This window comes from Aphelocoma coerulescens, chromosome 2 (assembly GCF_041296385.1).
Source record: "Aphelocoma coerulescens isolate FSJ_1873_10779 chromosome 2, UR_Acoe_1.0, whole genome shotgun sequence".
Lineage (NCBI taxonomy): Eukaryota > Metazoa > Chordata > Aves > Passeriformes > Corvidae > Aphelocoma > Aphelocoma coerulescens.
The window spans coordinates 21,777,355-21,797,970 of NC_091015.1; the positions used below are offsets into that span (position 1 = coordinate 21,777,355).

The 20,616-nt window shown below is 34.8% G+C and overlaps 1 protein-coding gene across 1 annotated transcript in view; it reads right to left on the minus strand.

The window, feature by feature from the left end:
• ABCB1 (ATP binding cassette subfamily B member 1) overlaps nt 1–20,616 on the minus strand; it is a 47,417-nt gene that overhangs the window by 15,481 nt on the left and 11,320 nt on the right. Inside the window, exons 3-18 of the mRNA XM_069006753.1 lie at nt 19,576–19,738; nt 18,655–18,770; nt 17,844–17,904; nt 16,405–16,552; nt 14,643–14,703; nt 10,823–11,014; nt 9,978–10,149; nt 8,716–8,840; nt 7,846–8,017; nt 6,126–6,239; nt 5,703–5,813; nt 4,509–4,634; nt 4,111–4,314; nt 3,580–3,750; nt 2,222–2,383; nt 506–688 (exon numbers count right to left, since the gene is read on the minus strand). Of these exons, the coding sequence (XP_068862854.1) occupies nt 506–688; nt 2,222–2,383; nt 3,580–3,750; nt 4,111–4,314; nt 4,509–4,634; nt 5,703–5,813; nt 6,126–6,239; nt 7,846–8,017; nt 8,716–8,840; nt 9,978–10,149; nt 10,823–11,014; nt 14,643–14,703; nt 16,405–16,552; nt 17,844–17,904; nt 18,655–18,746 (2,094 nt within the window). The 5' untranslated portion in view covers nt 18,747–18,770; nt 19,576–19,738. The remainder of the gene's footprint in view (nt 1–505; nt 689–2,221; nt 2,384–3,579; nt 3,751–4,110; nt 4,315–4,508; nt 4,635–5,702; nt 5,814–6,125; nt 6,240–7,845; nt 8,018–8,715; nt 8,841–9,977; nt 10,150–10,822; nt 11,015–14,642; nt 14,704–16,404; nt 16,553–17,843; nt 17,905–18,654; nt 18,771–19,575; nt 19,739–20,616) is intronic.

The window sequence follows — 20,616 nt, forward strand, 5'->3', positions numbered from 1 at the left end:
CACATATTGCTGTGTGTAATCCATGGCTTGATTAATTCAAGTAAATGTTCATTAAGCAATTTATAACATCAAACTAATTCCTGTAAATATGAATGCAATTGTATTTTGGGGGGTTTTTTTTGCAAGTTTTGTTGTAAGAGTTGTTATGTTGGGCCAAATACTCTGTTTCTTATCCAAAAATGAATGCTTAACCTGTATAGACTAAGCTGGTATGGTATGTAAATGTATTTGTTTTAAAGGAAATTTATTTTCAACAATAAACTCATCATCTTTGTTACAGATTTTTAAATTACCATTTTATTTGTATTATCATTTATGTTGAGAATAAAAAAGCAAGTTCTGAATATTATCAGTCAAAGGCTATTTAGAATTTAAAAATTCTCATGTTTTCTTCATCCCTATGAAATGCCTCCTTCTCCTCATATCTTTCTTGAGCAGGAGAATGAATTTAACATGCTTTGTTTAAAGGAATCAAGTTCACTTACAGCTCTGCAGAGATACTTACAGGTGAAGTTTCTTCCTCATCAGGACCATTATTTTGCTCTCCTGGCTTTTTCATGCTTCTCCGAGTTGATCGCCTTCTCAAACCTGTTGTTAAGGATTCTTCAAATTCTGGTTCAGATCCACTGTTTTTGGCACTATGTGCATTCTCATCATCTTCTGATAGTGGAACTTCAGCTTCTATTGCCTAAAAGTGGGAAGAACATGATGCTAAGATTACATACGCATATATTACTTCAAAATGATGAGGTTATCAAAGTAAAAGTAACTTTGTTTCAGTTGAAAGAGATAAGGAGGAAACAACATATAATGCTTTAAGCAGATATGAAAATCTGTATAATATTTAATAGAGATCTGTCTTCAGAGCTTTATTCATATATGAGTTTTGCACCTCTCGTGAAAATTCTTATAGTAAGTGGAGGATGGGGGATTGACAGTAGCTGCTCTTTTTAAAATGAATTAAACTAAAAAAGTTTTAAATTGAGGGTAAACCCTTTGCACTCTTCTTGGGTTCTTTTAGAATGAGTTCTTGAGGGATATACAGTTTATTCATGAAGTGATAAAACATTACTGCCTTTACTGCAGAACACAACAATTCTTGACTTTAAATGGAATAAGGAAGTTCAGCATGAAATTGAGTCAAAAAGAGATTTTGACTGAAAAATTAGAGCAGCCTGGAAAAGAGCCTTACCCATGGTGGTACTTTTGCCAGTCTCTTTGACAGAATAAATAAATGTCTACCCACTCCTGAGGTATTTGATAGAAACTGGATTCAAAGTTGCCTTCAACTTGTGTTTCTTTTTTTCCAGAATTTTTTTTTACTGCTTTTTGCACTACTAATAAAAATATCTTTTTTTACTTACCTTCCACTTTTTATTTTCATTTTTCATGGTTTTTAAATTTTCTTTTCTAAATTTTGTATTTCCTCATTTTTCCCATAATCACATTTGCTCAGATACAAAGTTACTTTGAATCGAAGGTAACCAAATGCATTCTCATATTCTATGAAGAAATATTTTAATTGTTCTGGTTAACCTCTTCAGTCTGACTTACTGAGGTGGCAGTTTCAGTTTCTTTAATGGACATAGTGGTTATGCAGTCAAACAAAGGTTAGAATGAAAATCTGCTATAACCTAATCGTCACCTGGGACATTGGGATGCACTTATCAAAGTATTTTGGTTTTCATTTAATAACTAATACATTTCCGAAATTTATTATAATTTGAAATCTCTTTTTCTCTGCCTGTGTAAGTTAAAAACATATTTTTGCTGTTGGCATAGCTGGATTATTTTTCTTTTTCTTCTATTCCTACACATTTTTTTCTTTAGAAAGAAATGCAGTGTGAAGGATTATAACTAAACAGCTTAAAATACGCATGCTCTATTCCTCCAGTGTCAGCTACTGTATTTTACCTTTTATCAGACTAAGAACAAGCAATGGAATACCAAACTACTGTAGTCATCTGTTCTACATTAACTGCACAAAAGGAAAACATAAAATAATCTTTTAAGTTTAAATATTAAGAGGATTAAAAATGTACTATCCTGGGTTTAAACAAGTCTTGTACCAAAACTAGTGGTCTCTCTCAAATTGCTACTCTCCTTTCAAAGCACATGGGTTTTTGCTAAGAAAATATGCTGCAGAATTTCTCATACTTCTGATATGACTATGGATGCAGGAAAAAAAAAGAAAATGAGGCAACATCTAGAGAAAAAGTACCTGCATGTTAACAAGTTTGTGGTAGATTCCCTTTCTCTCAAGCAATTTAGCATGATTCCCTTGCTCTGTGATAACTCCACCATTGAACACAGCTATCAGATCTGCATTGCGGACTGTTGACAGTCGATGAGCTACCACAACTGTAGTGCGTCCTTCCCTTGCCTGAAAACAGCAATATTTCATGTGAGTATTTCTAAGTAAATGTAAATAGTGTTTGTCTTCACAGCAGAGTTGAGTAGGACCTAAAAGAAACATTTAAAAGGTTCACAGAAAAATATAACCTTCAAAAAAAAATTTTTTAAATGTATTTAAATGAGTACCTTAAAACAGAAACATAATTTAAAGCTCAAAGTTTAGTATCAGAGACCATCTTTCACTGTGGCACATAAATACACCAAACTTTGGTCACAACTATCTAAGCAAAAATCTCAACACATAAAATTTTAGAATATTACAAACCCTAAAGTTTTTTAAATGCTAGAATTTTTCATATTTAGACACATAGTTACCCACTTGAACCTTAAAATCCATGGCGAATTTATACTCAGAAACATAAAAAAATATTTTACACTCACTTTTAGAAAAAACCAGTGTTTTAAGTTCTAAGTCATTGCTAACTCAAACAACTACAATAAAAATAAAATCCTCTGCAATTTCATGTGAATTGTATTTCAACTAAGTACCTTTCTTTGGCTATTTATAAGCATATTACACTGAATTTTTCAACCACCACAGTTTGTCATTTTAATTATGAGGCTGTTTTAAAGTGATCAAGCAAATTTTAGTTTAAATAATCAAAGAAATGATCCCAAGCAGTGTAATTCTGTTGGAACCTGGATGGAGTTCATCCTCAGTGATGACCCTCAACAGTGCATACTGGGACTCATACTATTTAACATCTTCATCACTGATACAGATAAATGGGATTGAGTGCATACTCAGCAAGTTTACAGGTGACATCAAGCTGAGCAGTGCAGTTCATTCACTTGAGGGAAGGGACGACATTCAGAGGTCTCTGACAGGAGAGGAGTGAGTGGACCCAGGGCAACCTCATGAAGCTCAACAAGGACTGACAACAATATGAATGGCAGTAAGACAGATAATGGAAGAGGATGGTATTTACACCATGAAAATGTTGATTTAAGCTTAATGCAGAAAATATGACTCCATCTTCTAATTTGAAATAAGGTTTCTCTTTGTAATACTTGCAGGAACTCAAAAATTCTCTGTACAAAGAATATTTGCCAAATCAAAGTTTATGTTTTGTATTTTCATGGGTCTCTATTTTCAACAAAAGTTCAGGAAAGAAGTAAATATTAGGCTCCTGCTTATATGCTTCATTTTAAAACACTACTGACCTTGTCCAGTGCTGCCTGCACAACTGATTCACTCTCAGTATCCAAAGCTGATGTTGCCTCATCAAGCAGAAGAATTTTGGGATTGCGAACCAGAGCTCGGGCAATTGCTATTCTTTGCTTCTGGCCTCCACTCAGCTGTGCTCCTCTTTCTCCAACCACAGTTTCAAACTTCTACGAGACAAACACATGTATTGAAAACACTCAGTGGCACAGTCTTTCCACTAAAGAAAGATGTCAGTAATGCCAGTAATATCTTCTCCTTCCCCTACAGGAATAAACATCTACTTGGATAAACCTGACTAATCATTTGTGTTCCTGGAAATCTAGTAGTTCTTCAAATGACTGAAAAATCATTTCCTGAAGATAGAAAATTAACATTATTCTCAAAAGTTATGAGGAAGCTCTGCATAGCTCTGCATATTCACAGGTCCAGGGATAGCTTCCTCTTTTAACAAGCATTCCTTCTGAGGAACTATTTGGCACAAGAAGGTTTAGATGAAATTATTTCAGCAGGAGAGCTGATCTGCTTACGTTGGGTAGCTTCATGATGAAGTCATAAGCATTCGCTTCCTTGGTGGCTTTTTCAATCTCTTCCATGGTGACATCCTCACGGCCATAACGAATATTTTCTGCAATAGTAGTGGCAAAGAGCACGGGCTCCTGATTCACCACACCAATAACCTCCCGCAGATACCTTATGTTTAAGGTCTTAATATCGTGCCCATCAATTGTAACCTAAACAAAAGAGAGCAGACAAAAACTGTTTACTAAGTGTTTTGATCAAGGAACATCTCTCTCCATTCTGGCATGTGCCATTTTAGAGGAGACTTTACCATGTCATTGGGAACATTGACAAGGGGAGTGAGGTCAGAACTAGGCTTTCAACAAGTGTGACATGCAGAGAAGTCATCTCACTTGAGGTATCTTACCGTGCCTTCCTTGGGATCATAAAATCTCTGGATGAGCTGAACAGTTGTACTTTTCCCGCAGCCACTGCCACCAACCAGGGCCACTGTCTGGCCAGAATTAATCTTGAGATTCAAGCCCTTCAGAATCTGTCCATATAAGAAGGTTGGTCAAAAACATAACAGTATTTAGAAATGTCAAAGAAAATTTGAAAGACTGCAATAAAATAACCTTCATATTTCTAGCAGAATCTGGTAAAAATAAAATTTATAAACATGTGGGTTTAAATTTTGGATAACTGATGACTTCAGCTTAATTTTCCTTAAAATTACATCACAATTGGTTCAGTATGAATGTATTATACAACACACTTCACAGTTACCTGTCTCATAAACCAGTTCATATGACAAAATAATACTACTACTACCCATAACTAAAATATAATATACAAACAGTATGATGCAATATTTCTGTATTATGTTGCCTCACCTTTTTCTTTAATGCACCATGCAAACTACAGGGAAGCTATGTAAAAGTCATAGTTAAAAGCTGAGTGTATTTCCTTTCTGCCTATCAAAAGTAAGAAAGATCACTTTATCAAGGTCAGTGATTTTCCTTCAAGGTAAGGAACGAAATAGTTACATAGTGCAAAGACACTGTCCACAGAAATATTGTCAGGAATCATTCATATGTTATCTATTGTCACTGCATTAAGACTCTGAATATATGACAGTGCTTTAAAAAGGAAACTTATTCTCTGTCAGGTCAAATACAGATTCTGATCTCTATTCCATATACAGCAAGTCGTTGCTGGATCTGCTTTCTTTAACTGGTTCTGACACAGTCATAACAGAGCTGCATTGCAATTATTTTAAAACTCACTATCTCATTATTATTACTATACAAAAACACTTGAGTTAGGATTGCACATTTAGATTGTGATAGAAATACCTATTTATGTTTTTTTGCATAGCCACACTTATTAAAGTTTTAGACAACAAAATTATTCAGGAAACTTAATATGTTTAGCTAAGGTGGAAATAAATCCAGCTAAAATCACTGTGATGACAAGGTAGTTTTATACACATTAGAGAATCAACCTGAAATTGTTACATTTTCAACAAAACTTATGTGATTTTTTTAATGACTTTTTTTCCAACACATGATCCACATATTCAGCTGTAATATATATATATATAAAGTTTCATTTACAGTACCTCAACATCTGGTCTGGATGGATAATTGAAGTAAACATTTTTGAATTCCAAGTTCCCTTTTATGTGGTCTGGTTTGTAACCTGTCTCTGAATAGCTGTCAATTTGAGGTTCCTGTACAAAATAAAATACAAAAAAACCAACAAAAAACCCCCAACATTTTTTTCATAAAGAAGTTATTGAGAGCACTATTATTCTGCAGAAGTATTAAATGTGTTTTTTAAGTAATTTAGGTGAGATTCTGAAAGATCTAAATTGCATAATGTTTTGCTCCCTCACTTGCTACAGTGATGATATGCTCATTTAAGAATACTTTTATAATTTCTCCATTTAGCTTTTGTGTGTATTTAGTTCCTGTCTTTAAAAAGAAGGATCTCTTACTTTCGAAAGAAGTTTTGTAATGATAGTGAGGGCAAAGATACTCACATTGTCTATTATATTAAAGATTGTATAGGCAGCTCCTCTTGCACTAGCAAATGCCTCTATGCTTGGAGCAGTCTGTCCAATGCTGAAAGCTCCAATCAATACAGAGAAAAAGACCTGAAAGAAATGTTTACAGAGGTATATATTCACTCTTATTTAAGCAGAAACTTATATTTATTTATTTACATTAGTTATTTTTGGGTAAGGAGGTTCCATGTCTGTTAACGGAAGTTTAAAGAATCTAGGATTAAAGCAAAACTGAAAAGGTCTCTCCTAAACAGAGAAAAACATTAAGAAAAGGGCTTTTCAAGGTTCAGCTGAGAACTGAGCTACTGTACAACATTAATTTTGCAAACATATTGAGAAAAAGTGAAAAAGTGACTCAGACTTGTAAAATCTATGACAAAAAATTTAGAATTGCACTTGATGTCTCAGGATTTATTGTACTAATTCATTCTTTGGCCAAAGACCAGAAAGTTTATTACACATCTTTCAACAGAATGACAGATATGCAAAACAATATCATTCTGCTTTCAAAGTGACAGTGAAATAGAAGTATAGAAACCCAAGTTCTCCATCACAAAGTAAAAAAGGATCATTCTGCTTCAATGAGAGTACAAGCAAACAAGAAAAGCAGAACAAGAAAAAAATTAACTGTTTTCTCAGAATAGCACAGTTTATTGCTTTCAGTTAGTATCAAAACAAAAGCAATTAAACCACACTGCTCAGAGATCATAACAGCCATAGTAGTCAGAGCAAAGTCCGTCACACCCATCATCCTGAACAGGGGTTATTTGCAGATTTTACACATGATAATGCATCATCCATGTTACAAAAACGTCGTTTGGTGAACTACAACATAGACAATTTGCAACAGAATTTGCAAATACTTTGAACAGAATAAATTACACACAAGGTCATGAACATCACTGAGAGGTTCCATATGCCAACCTGTACAAAAGGTTCAAAAGAGCCAAAAACACTCATCAGAGACAATTCTCACAAACTTCAGTGGTTCATAAACAAAAGAGGTAGTTTAAAATATATTTAAATATATGCATATGGTCACCTGGCTGTGTTTCATCATGGTTAACAAAGTTATTCTTCTTACCCTGTTTATTTCATATTTCATAAAAAATTAGAATGGTTTCTACATCAAGAGAAGAATTTAAGTTATGACTTAAGTGTTACGGTTTTCTTCCTTCAGTTAGATGGTGACATATTTCCTAGTCACAAGTATATTTTTATCCCCCTCAATTTCTAAAAATACTGAGAAGTGATTCCAAGCTCTCATGGTACAAAACTTAAGAAAAACTCTAAGAAAATTATCTACTGAGACCACACAACAGCTAAAAAAAAGTATTTGTTTCTGCATCCTGAAAATATATTCAGCCCTCTGAAAGCAAATAGCAACTAGAAAGGGTATTGTACTTCAGTTTTTGATTGAACTGTTTCTATATCAGTCTGATCTTATGAAAATCAGAAAAGATATAGGGATAGTTGAAAATAATGTATGTTTTATTTGGGTTCATTTAGATTTTGAGATCCTATAGAAGCAACATGTAGGCTTTTGGGGTGAGAATATTTTTGTTAAGAAGGGATGCTACTTTGCCAGTTTTTAGACATAATTCTCATTAAAATCAAATAAGTTCCCACTAGACACTTTATTGTTTGTTCTTTATTATTTCTCACTGTTACTGAGAATTTACTCATTAATACTTACTGTAAGAACTTTGCCAATAGTGTAATCATCAGTTAAGATCAAAGTAGTTCCATACCAGAATGCCAGTGCATATGATGCATATATCAGTAAGAAAGCAGCACCCATAGAAATATTAGCTGTAATAGCCTTTCTTATTCCAATCCGTTTAGCATCTTCTAAATTTTTATGGTATCTGGAAGAAAGATAGAAGTTCAAAATAGACTCACACTTGTACCACAGCATACAGCACCAAAACCTCTGTGGATGAATTAGAAACAGAAGGTTCACAAAGTACAGCAGTTAGATACATAAAATATCTAACCCTAAGACTGTACAAAGGTAAGCCTGGCAGTCAGACATGGAGTTTCTAAGGTAACCCCTAAAAAGACCAACATTAGTCAATCGGGTATATAGAAATAAAAGGGCATTGCATGTCAGGGACTGGCATTTAAGTTTCTTAAATAACCTGCAGGTCAGTGAACTTTGATTGTGAACCACTCAAGATAAAAGGTTAAAATATATCACAAGATCTATATTTTACAGTCTAGTGGAAATAGAGATATTGTTCTTTAGCACCTTCACAACTATTGAGTAATCAGATTACCAAGGATGTCATCATCTCTTCGAGGAGTAGGACCTTCTTTTGTCTAAAGCTCTCACTGTGTGATGCTTGAAGTGATATGAATACCTTTTAATGCAGAGACAATACATGGAGTCTAGAAAAAAACTGTCTTTCTACACATAGCAAACCTCATAACAGCCCCTAACAGACAATCTCTCATTATCTAAAAATGCAGAAAGAACATGACTTCCAACAGAAAACACACAAGAAAATTTGAAACAATTTGAACTACTTTGAAATCTGCTGATGAAAGCAAATATTGCTCTTACCTTTTAATTTCTTTTTCCTGTCCTCCAAAAGCTATTACAGTACGGATTGCTGCCAGAACTTCTTCTGCAACAGCACCTGCTTTTGCATATGCAGCTTGTTCTTTGTCAGTGAAAGCAGAGAGAACCTAATATAGAATCAAATATTTTGAAGTAGGAAAACCAGAATTAAGTTCAAGCACTTCATAAGGCCTTTTATCACAGTTAGTTTCTTTTTATTACTAGGCATGGCTGCCCAATATCCAATATCCAATTCCCGAGTGTACTGTGAATTCAATATAGTAATTCCATATTACACATTGTAAACAGCTAGATGCAGGATTATTTGCTCTGCTTTCACCCAGTGCAAGAGATAAGATGACTACTCATAGTGAGCTGGTATGGTTCTCCCCAAGCAAATCTCCTTAGCTCATTCTACCCTCTGGCTACCTTAGCCAGAGGGCCCTATATCTGAGTCTGTGAAGACATGGCCACAGTCTGTGAAGACTCAGCCAGTAGACACACACGGCACACACGTCTCTAATCCTACCTTTTCTGCAATATACTCACTCAAGACAGAGAAAGCTTTCATGATCTTTGAAATGTAAGGGAAATGAAACACCATAAAAATCTGAAGACTTTCAAACTACAAAGATAAATCACTCTAATCCCTTGGTAATTTGGTCCTTCTCTCATCTAGATCTGTATAGAATTTCTTAGCAAAGCTGTTAACAGCTAAGAAAAAATCTCTTTCTCTGAGACAAAGATTTTTTCTAATTTATTCTCTTATTTTCCAGGAGGTGCAATTATTCCTTTCAAGAAAAAAAGTACTTATATGGATGTAGTTAAACAATTACAGGTGTGGATTCTACACATATGTCTTGCTTCCTTCTCTGTATGCCCTATATTAGCAGAAACAGCTTTAAATCAAAAAAATCTGTCCAATCTATGGGAATTATGATGTTCAAACTATATAGAATCATTGAATTATAAAATGACCTTGGATGGGACCCTAAAGATATCTATTTCCAACTGCTCTGCCATGGGCAGGGACACCTTCCACTAGACCAGGTTGCTCAGAGCTCCATCTGACCTGGCCTTGAATGTGAACATACTGACAGTTCATCAAAGAGTTTATGTACATAAGTGTTATCTAAAGCTATAACTGCTCTAAACAACTCATTCTAACATTAAGAATTACATTATGTGTAATTTCATTATCTTCACTAAGAATTTCATTATCTGTCATTAATATAAAACCTGACACTGTACACATGTTAACCTACCTTTGCCCAGAGGGCTGCTGAAAGTCCCAGGACAGGACTAACTGCAAGTATTACAAGGGTTAATTTCCATCCTCTTATGAGACCAACAATAAATCCTACCACAAATGTTGTTAGTGATTGAACAAGCAATCCAATCTTGTCACCTATTCCTTCATTAATCTTGGAGACATCACTGAAAAACAAATTACATACAGAGAGGAAGAAAAATGTAGAAAGCACAAGAAAGGTTTCCAGTTTTGTTACATGGGCATCTGTGTGGAAGACAATCTTTATTATTTATTATTCCTCCCAATAACAGTTTTCTTCAAGGTAAAGCACTACGTAGTGTGGCCAAGAAAACTTTCATATTTTTGTGAAACTATAATGCTATAAACCTGCTTTTGTCTGAAAAAGTTGAAATTCTTTCTGTAGTGCAAAAGTACTATCACTTTCTTAATTCCAAATTTTTGATCTTTTTGGTACTTGTGGGCTATTTGGAAATAAAAGATAAAGGCTTTCATGTAGGCAAATTATGCAGTTAAAGCTGTTCACACTGCTGGGCTGAGTCAGCACCTTTATCAGTCCTCCGTGTTCCCAGAAATTAACTAATTTCTCTTCATGGGGGTAATACAATAGGCTGGGCTTTAGTCATCCTCAGAATTCTGGGGAACCTAACAAAATGCTTTCCTGACCTCTTTGGGACAGTCCTGTATGAGAAATATTAGAAATTCAGTCCCTGAGACTCTCCATGAGAAAATTTGAAAACTTCATTTCACAGTGAAATAATTTAATTTAAAAATAAAAATTGGTAAGACCTGCATGTTTAACAAGATAAAATAACATTGAGAAAGGTATAGTGTACTTACTCTATAAGACGAGTGTTAAGTTCTCCCACATCATTTACATCAAACCATCCAATTTCCTGTCTCATAATTGCATGAAAAAATTTTTCTCTAATTTTTTTTATTTGCCGACCTGCTGCTAAGGTCCAAAACGAAGTTTGCACGTAAGCAGCAAGAAGAACACCAGCTGCTATTCCAGAATAGTAGTATGCATATCTGTAAGAAAAAGAAAAAAGCAAGATACTCTGAAATTGATTTAATTACCTTGCTAGTCTGAATTTAGCATGATGCTCACTTTTTCTGTTTGACCTGAATTAGGGATTATATGCTTATACTAAAACTTACACCTCACTGTAAAACTTGCTGATTTTTCCATGAATAGCACTTAATGTCAGAATACCCTTTTTTTTCAATTTAGTATGTATTTTCTCATAAGATTCTTTTAGAACTGTATTTCAGATACAATACCCTTGTCACTTAAATGTGTCATGTCCAAAAACTCCCTAGCATTTTTAACACACATAGACAGACCAAATTACATATATCTATATTATACACACATTTAAATAATAAACATGGCTGTCTGTATAAACACATAAATAAATAAATAAATAAATAAATAAATAAATAAATAAAAGGATGCAGTGAATATTTCTTGGTTTGAGAATCCAGCATTATTATATGTACATCTACTGCAAGCAAATGCCATTAGATCAAAAATTTTTTGGCTCTTTTATTCAAAACTGATATTTTACTTCTACATTAATTCAGCCCGGTGCTATGATGTCAAACCCAACCCAGGAGTGTGACAACCACAATATTTCTCAAACTGGAAGTAAATTTTACTCACACCTTTAAACTGTTTAAAAAGAATCAAATCAATTTTGATTTGATGAAGAATTGACATCAGAATCAGTTCTAATTGAACTTACAACAGAACTGAACCAAAACAATGTAACTTAATGGATTATTTTTGTAAAACACAACTGAAATCAATGATTACTTTATGATGCATATTACCTGTAATTATAAGAATAATGCATCTACCTAAAAGTGAACAATTAGTGAAAAGCGTGACTCTTATGACCTTTTCTGAACTCTTGTAACCTTTACTCTTTTACTAAGTTATGCATACTGATTTTATAGAACTTTAACATGAAACTCAGCAGGAGCAAATTGCAGGAATCTGTGTGCAAATGCTCTGCTCTAAGAAAGAGGGAATGGCTTTACAAATTAAACTTCTCAAATTTCATTCCAGTCTTTCTTGTGGCTATAGTACCATACAGTTTAGTTAGAGACTTTGAAACTATACTCATTATGAAATTCGCTTAATCAAAACTGTTTATAAAATCAGGTTAATGCCTAACAGAACGCTGGTTAGTTGAATATTGACCTCAATCATATTCTGCTCCATTAAAACTCCTCAAACAAAAAAAAAAAGCCTCTCAAACTAAACCCAAGAACACTGATTCTAAATTCAGCAGTAATTACTTTAGACAATTACTTTATGATGCTACATCACTTCAAAGAATTGATTTATACTTGGACTTTGTTTCCTGACAAATTGTATCAAAAGGGATTCATATCTTTGCCAGATGCCATGCTGATGAAATATATTCTGTAAATTCACTGCTGCAACTTATCAGAGAGTAAATGCTCATTGCATTGTAAAAGAATAGTTCTTTTTCTTTTGAGAAATAGTTGGAGTTTAGGCAAACTGTTTGAGTAACAAACTCAACTAAGTCCACATGTATAGTTCAGTACTTGAACATACCTGTGTGAGAACTCCGTCCTTGCAAACAGTTTCTATTATTATTTGACCTGCTGGCAGGTGTTCCTAGAGAAACAAGGAGCTGGTGCAAAGAGCTTCTTATTTACACCAGTGAATATGCTAACTACGGCTCTGTCTAGAAACTTTGGCAAAGAACACCTATTCCTGTGCTGCTAGTAATAAATTTCTCAGTAAAAAATTTTTTCTAAAGAGAAACTAGGGCTGCTTTTTATTCATGCTTGTACTTTCAGAGTTAATTCGTGTTGGTTTGATCCTGGCTGGATTCCAGGTGTCCACTGAAGATACTCACTTCCCTTCCTCAGCTAGACTCAGAGGAGAAAAATATAATTAAAAGCTCGTAGGTCAAGATAAGGACGGGGAGAGATCATTCACCAATTAAGTAATGGGCAAAGCAAATTCTACAATTTCATATGTAGCAATTTTGTAGTAACTCTTTTTGCAGTTCTTTTAGAATAAACATGAGACACACTTTGAAAATGTTGTGCAACTAGGTATCAGGTATTTACTAAACAAAGAACAGCGTAACTTCACCCACCCACACATTATTTAATTTGCAATTCTGCCTTCAAATTTGTTTTCAAATCACTGGGAACAAGTATATTCCACTGAAGGTTTGTATGCTTTACTTGCATTCATGTCAGAGACTGACAGAAATGTTGCAGCAGCAAGAAACTCTCCTATAAAACATAATTGCCAATTCCCTGTCAATTCATTCTCATTACATTCACGTTCTTAATTTCTAAGAAACAGCCTTCTCCTAACTTGCTCCTGTATTTTATGGTAAAGAGTTGTTTGAGTATGTTTTGTTTTGGGGTTTTTTTTAGCATAAATAGTTGTGGTATTTTTAATTACAAAAATTAACTACTGAATCGAAGTAAGTTTACAGTCCAGTGTTACTAGAAATTTTAATGCACTTTGATATAAGCAAGAGTTACTACAGCAAATGCCTTATCTCCTCCTTCTCTTCAGAAAAGGCAATTGCCTCAAAGAGCACATCAGACATTTTTCAATATCTAATGAGCAACAGAGTTCAATCTGAAGAAAAGAACCTCAAGTGGTACAAGAAACCCATAAACTTTAGATATCCTGCATAAACCAGGTGTATGGACAATGGTTAATAAAGCCCCTTAACAAAACACACCTCTTAACAGCTTATGTTTCTTCTTCTTTGATCGTTTCTTTTTGGAGCTTTGTAGCAGAAGCACCTACTGGCTATTGTCTTCTGCTGTTTTCAGATCTAGAATGCTAGATTTAAGGTAGCCTATAGTCTAAATCTGCATTTCTACAGTCCAGACAATTTCACAGAATTGTTTAGCTTGTTAGAGACCTCTAAGATATTTGAATCCAACCATTAACTCTGCACTGCCAAGTTCATCACTAAAACATGTCCCTCAGTCCCACATCCACAAATCTTTTAAATACCTCCAGGGATGGTCACTCAACCACTTGCCTGGGGCATCCTGTTCCAATGTTTGACAACACTTTCCAAGAAGATATTTCTTCTAACATCCAACCTCCCCTGGCACAACTTGAGGCCATTTCCTTTTGTCCTATTGCTTATTAGTTGGGAGAAGAGACTGACCCCCATCTTGCTACAACCTCCTTTGAGGTAATTGTAGAGAGTGATTTAGCTGAACTTGATGCTTTGGCAGCAAAGTAGGTACTATCTGACAATTCAACTGTTTTTTGCAAGTGAACTACCCTAGCTCAGGGAATCAACAGATGATAATCAATAATCTTTTATCATAACAATTCTCTTTATAAATTCAGAGGAAGAGAAGGAAGAAGGAAGGCAATGCAAATTTCACTGGGATACAGAGCACCCCTGAAATGGGGGTGGTGTGGGTGAGAGCATGGGAAATTGTTGGGAATGTTCAAAAATCTTCCCAGGGCCTCAAATAATTTCACGTGCCAATCTTTAGTTACATATATTATTCAGTCACTGCTTTTATGTTGTTTAAAGTGTGTAAAACATCCTCAGGAGAAGAATGGCTTGACTAGAAATGTGTACCTACATTAAAAAAAGAAGAGGAAATACCAATTTTTAATTACCTTGTCATATCTTCTTCCAGCTTTTCAAGCATATCATGAGTGAAATTCATTGAAATGTTTCCTTAGAAATGAAGAGGAGAGTAAATACTGTTACTAGAGCAAGATTTAACAAATTAGTTTTCCTGCATGCTGTTCAGTATATCTGGACTTGCTACATCTCCTTCTAAATCAAGTTGATTTGAAAGAAAGGAGGAAATTTTAATACACATCAGTAAACATTACTAATACAGTGTTAGTCATAACTCCACTGACTACAAAACTACATCACTGTAATTTGAGATTTAAAAGTCTTTCTGAGCATAGACACATAGAAGAACAGAATGGTTTGGGTTGGAAGGGACTAGGTTGCTCAGGGCCCCATCCAAGCTGGCCTTGAACACTTCCAGGGATCAGGGATCCACATCTCTGGGCAATCTGTTCCAGTTTCTCATCACCTTCATAAGGAGGAATTTCTACCTTTTATCTCATCTAAATAGTTCCTCTTTCAGTTTAAAGCCATTACTCCTTATCCAATTACTACAGGCCATTGTTAAAAGTCACTCTCCAGCTCTCTTGTGGCCCCATTTCAGGTACCGGAAGGCTGCTATAAGGTCTCCCAGGAATCTTCTCCAGGCTTAACAGCCCCAACATGCTCAGCCTATCCTCATAAAGGAAGTGCTTCAGCCCTCTGACCATGTTCATGGCCCTCCTCTGGACTTACTCCAATGGGTATCCTTGTTATACTGGGCATCCCAGAGCCAGATGCAACACTCCAGAGAGACATAGAGAGGGTAGAATCACCTCCCTCCATGTGCTGGTCACAATTCTTTTGATGCAGTTCATGATACAACTTCCTGGGCTGCAAGCCTACAATGCTGGCTCATGTTTGGCTTCTTGTCAACAAACACCTTCAAATCATTCTCCTCAGGGCTAACCTGATCCCTGACTGCTTGGACAGGTACTCTGTATTCCTCCCAGGCTACCTTTCCTTGCTTCCACCCTCTCCAGGCTTGCTTTCTGTGTTTGAGTTTGTCCAGGAGCTGCTTGTTCATGTTCATCCATGCAGGCCTTCTGGTGTTTCTGCCTGACTTCTTTGTTGGAATGCATCGCTCCTGAGCTTGGAGGAGGTCATCCTTGAATATCAACCATCTTTCTTGGGCCCCTCTTCCCTCCGAGGCTTTATCCCATGGTACTCTACCAAGCAGGTCCTTGAAGAAGCCTAAGTCTGCTCTACTGAAGTTCTAGACACTGAGCTTGCTGTCCTCCCTCCTCGCTGCCCTGAAACTCCACCATTTCATGGTCACTGCAGCCCAGGCTGCCCTTAAGATTCACATTCCCCAACAGTCCCTTCTTTTTAGCAAGAACAAGGTCCAGCACAGCACCTCTCTTTGATGGCTCCTCTATTACTTGGAGAAGTTATCATCAACACAGTCCAGGAACCTCCCGAATTGTGTATGTCCGGTGGTGTTGTTCCTTCAACAGTTACTGGGGTGGTTGCACACCTCCAAGAGGACCAGGGCTTGTGAATGCAAGGCTGCTCCAATCTGTCTATAGAGGACCTCATCTGCTTGGTCTTCCTGGTCAGGCAGCCTATAGGAGACTCCCACTACAATGTCACACCAACCATAGTGTGTCTTGAGTACAATGAACATGAGCTACTAATTTGCATCATATTTTGGCACTGTGGTTTCTGACATCAGTATCTCCTGTCGAGATGCGTGAATCTTCCTGTCTCTTTTTAAAATATGAGCCATTGTTCTTGTCATAGCTGATATATTCTTACCTGTAAAATTTGTGTCTCCAGAAGTAACAAAGCTATCAGTCATATCACCAAAAATTATCATCGCAAAAGGGAGACTGCTTCCATGGGCTACCGCCAGCAGAGTGCCTAGTATCATTAATAATTTATCTGACCAGCTGGAGTATCGAAACTGTAAATGAGGAGAGAAATTTATTCTAACTGTTATATTAGAATGCTAACTCAATGCTGTGTCTACAAAGTCAAGAAAGTAAAGAAAAAGCTGTCAATTGTACACCTACTGTCACAAAGCTACAGCTTTAGCTCTTTAGAAATACAGTTTACAAAACAATTTAAATGTACAGGTATAAATCCTTTCTATATAAGCACTTTTATACTATAAACTCTCAAAACCAGAGAGATGTGCCATTTTGATGCATTAATATCTGCCCCTGGATAAGAAAGGCCATAGGAAAACAAGTCATAAGAAATTTACTCATTTTATATTTGCCATTTAAAGTTCAAATTATAAGAAGTTTTAACGGAATTATGATAATTAAGGCAATAATTGCTTTTACTGTAAATTCATTGTTATGCAGCCAGAAAAACTGTCCCTAATGTACCAATTATAAAAATGTATTGAAATCTTAAACCCTCTTGCCAATGAACTTAATAAAGTTTGAGCTCATCTATTATTCTGTACTATAAAATACTAAGTTTACTGATGTAAACTATAGTTGTATGATGTAATTGTACAAGTGTAAACTGATACAGCAAAGCAAAGAAATTGGGCATTGGCCAGCCTCATGGACTATAGTTTTATGTCTGTTATTTGCAGTATCATTGCTGTATATTACATACACTAAACCTACAAAATATAAAATATTTCAGTATTACTCAAAGAGGACTTAGGATTTACTTGATTAAATATTAAAATATTGTCTTTTAAAAACCATACAGAAAATTTTAAAGAATCTGATACCTTTTAGCATACAATTTTTAATTTTAATTTTCATCAGTGCCATGGAATTGTCCTTTTCTGCTGACTCAGGTGACTGAATAATGACTGATGGGGATAATTGCTGTGATTAGTACCTGACTCCGGTAATTTAGAGGACAAGACCACACATAATCATAGGTACATGGTCACCCTTTTCATTGTGTCAGAAGAAATGACTGAATATGGAAATTCCTATCTTTCACAAACAAATATTTGGTATGGGTATGTTTAACATGATAAATTTCTAAGGGAAGACTCCTAAGAATCCTTATCAGTAATAAGACAGCTTCTTTAGTACAACTACATCCACAAAAAGAACTGCTTGATTTCTATACTATAGCCAATATTCTGTAGTATCAAAGTACTTGGTAGAGACAGCATTAGATATGCAGGACGCTAACATAATTGTAGCTATTTTTGATTACATTTTGTAATGTGCCGTGTGTACATATACATATACACATATAGAGAGAATAAACCTTACCAGTGTTAATGGGCTGACCATCTTAGGTTTTTCCCCTTTCTTCTGCTTCTTCTTTCCCTGGCTAAAAAAAGGTGTGGCAGTTTCAGTGAATTTAAAAATGGACCCCATTTCACAGAAATACTAATTCAACGTATTAATGCATTTCAATTATATTATAGTTATGAAATAACTCTACAGCAAACAATTGTGCAAAATTAACATGATTTATTGAGCATTCTTGAGATGTTTGTATTTAAATCTTCAGCAATATAAGTAGCATCACCTCCTAACTTCTGTAAATTTAAGTCATGTTCTTCCCAGTTCACCCCTTCAAGGATGAAACAACACCAACAGGGTTGGTGGCTCCACTGTCTGGTCAGGGAAGTTGTGAACCAAAGCACTTCAAAATAGAAGAGAGGAAAACTTTTGTACATAGTGGATGGGGAATACATAAAATGTTCAAGATATGTAAAATGTTGATTCACTTGCATACTAAAAATATTAAGATAACTTTTAGCAGATGACATAAATGTATCCAAGATTTCCATTCCAGCATAATTTTTGTCATATTTTAGAAGTGTTTTTCAATAAGCTCTAGTCAATACTGTGGACGCTTAGTCCTTTAAAGGAAAAAAATAAATAGTCCTTTTGCATGAAATAAATGTACCAATCAATGCTACCCTTACTCTTACAAAGTTTCCTTTTACTAGGTTTTCCTAACAAAATAAGGTAAAATAAGATTTAAAATATGAAATTCAATAAAATATAAACCAAAGTAATGGAGTCTAATAAACTTCAATGCAGTATGTTTACAATATTAAAGAATACTTACTGTTTGTCTTCAAATTCATGATCCTGGCTGGATGCAGCGATCTCATGACTGTTTCCATCTGCAGTATACTTCTTTTCATCTTCAGAAGGCATTTTAAATTTATTGAAGATAGTTTCCTGTAAAATAATATTTGACTGAGGAATACACAATCTTAAGACAAGAACAGTAATCTCAACAACCATTTGTTTGAAAGAAAAATATGGACTTATTACGATCAGTAAAGTTATTAATAGCATATATTGCAAGTGAATATTCATAATGCACAAGTATAAGCATATTGAAAAAAGTCCAGAAGTTTGGAGTTTCCTTACAAACATCTATATTCTGTATTTGTATCCATTTGATAACTCTAAGTCATTCATTTAATCTCATTTGAATGACATGAGAATGATATTTTCTGCAATTCAGCACAGACATATAAAATAAATGAGAAATTAAATGTTTATTTAAAAGAATATGCACTTAATTGGATTTGTCCCAATTCTAGTTACCAGTGAATTTATAAAATACCTCTGATTTTAAAAAAACCCCAAACTACTGACATACCGTGAAAGGTTGCTCCTGGTTTGTGTCTAGTCCTCTGGAAAAGTATTCTAATGTGAGCAGAATTAATATGGTTAAGGACATGCAGCATGATTGGACTTTGCTTCTGTTATGTAAGACAGAGATAACAAATAGCTTTCTCTTGGATTTTTTCCCACTCCAATTGCCTCGCCTATTTTGGATAATACAGAGTATGCACTTTGGACTGTACATCCCTTTTCCTAAAGGCAATAATACTAGTCCTCAAAAGCATGCATATTTCATTGTCACCTGGGAAAACAAGCCTGAATACTTTATTCTTCCACCAGAAAACATTCCCTGTTACAGGTACTGTTGTTTTAATCATGCCCCTTAAAACTCAAAGGAATTCCTCTTTACCTTATTAGAGATGTTGCTGAATGCTCGAAGTAACTGTTGCACTTAAGGATGAATCCATTCTTGAATACACGGTGAGAATGAAACCAGGTAACACCAAAGCATTGTTTTAATCTTTTGCTTCCTTTCCCATCTTCCAAGTCTAATCCAGGAAATCATTACCCACCTAGCAGGAAAGAAAACAGGATTTTACTATAGTGCATATAGTTTCTCATTTGAGTAACTGCAGAACAGCAAGACGAGTTTCAGACTCGGTTTAGAAACGTTTTGGAAATAGCTCTGGTCAGCAGAAATTTGCCCAATTAGTATTCTTCTGATTTTTGAATGTGTTTTCATATTCTAAACTGTTTCAAAAGGGCCATTTTTTTTATTGTGGAATGTATTGTTTTTATCAGTATCTATAGGCACGACTTTAATAAAATAACAAATATTTTAAACATTTAAAATAAATTTATTGCACTTCTTAACAGTAATTTCAATGTATGTATTAAAGTAGACATGTTCAACACTTTTACAGAAGTAAAATTTACGAGAAATTAAATAAAAATACTTGTCCTAGAAGGCAAGTAGGTTTATACAAATTTCCCTGTAGGTCTCCTATCACTTTACTCCCACAAAATTTACTTAATCTGATAAATACCCAGAAGAAATTATTTTTGTTCCTTATTGTCATGCATGCCTGTAATCTCAAAATGGTGGTGAAACAGTATTTTTATAAGGTTTTGGAATAGAGATAGTCTTATCAGATTGAGGATTACTTTAGAAAGGGTAGTTTTGCATTTCCAGTCAAGCAGAATATAAAGGATTAATAAATATAGGTATTACCTGTTTATGAAAAGTCATTTGATATATTTGTATAGAAGTCTATCCACTGCAGTTAATGTGAACAGTGGATTTTAATTTGTGTGCCTAAATTCTTTCCTGGACTTGATCTTAATGGACTGGTCCCATTATTTCAGTGGGAACCAAAAAAACTAAAATGAGAAACTTTAAAGAAAAGTCAATCAATCAAAAAAAAAAAAAAGGGAATAGTATATGCAGTTC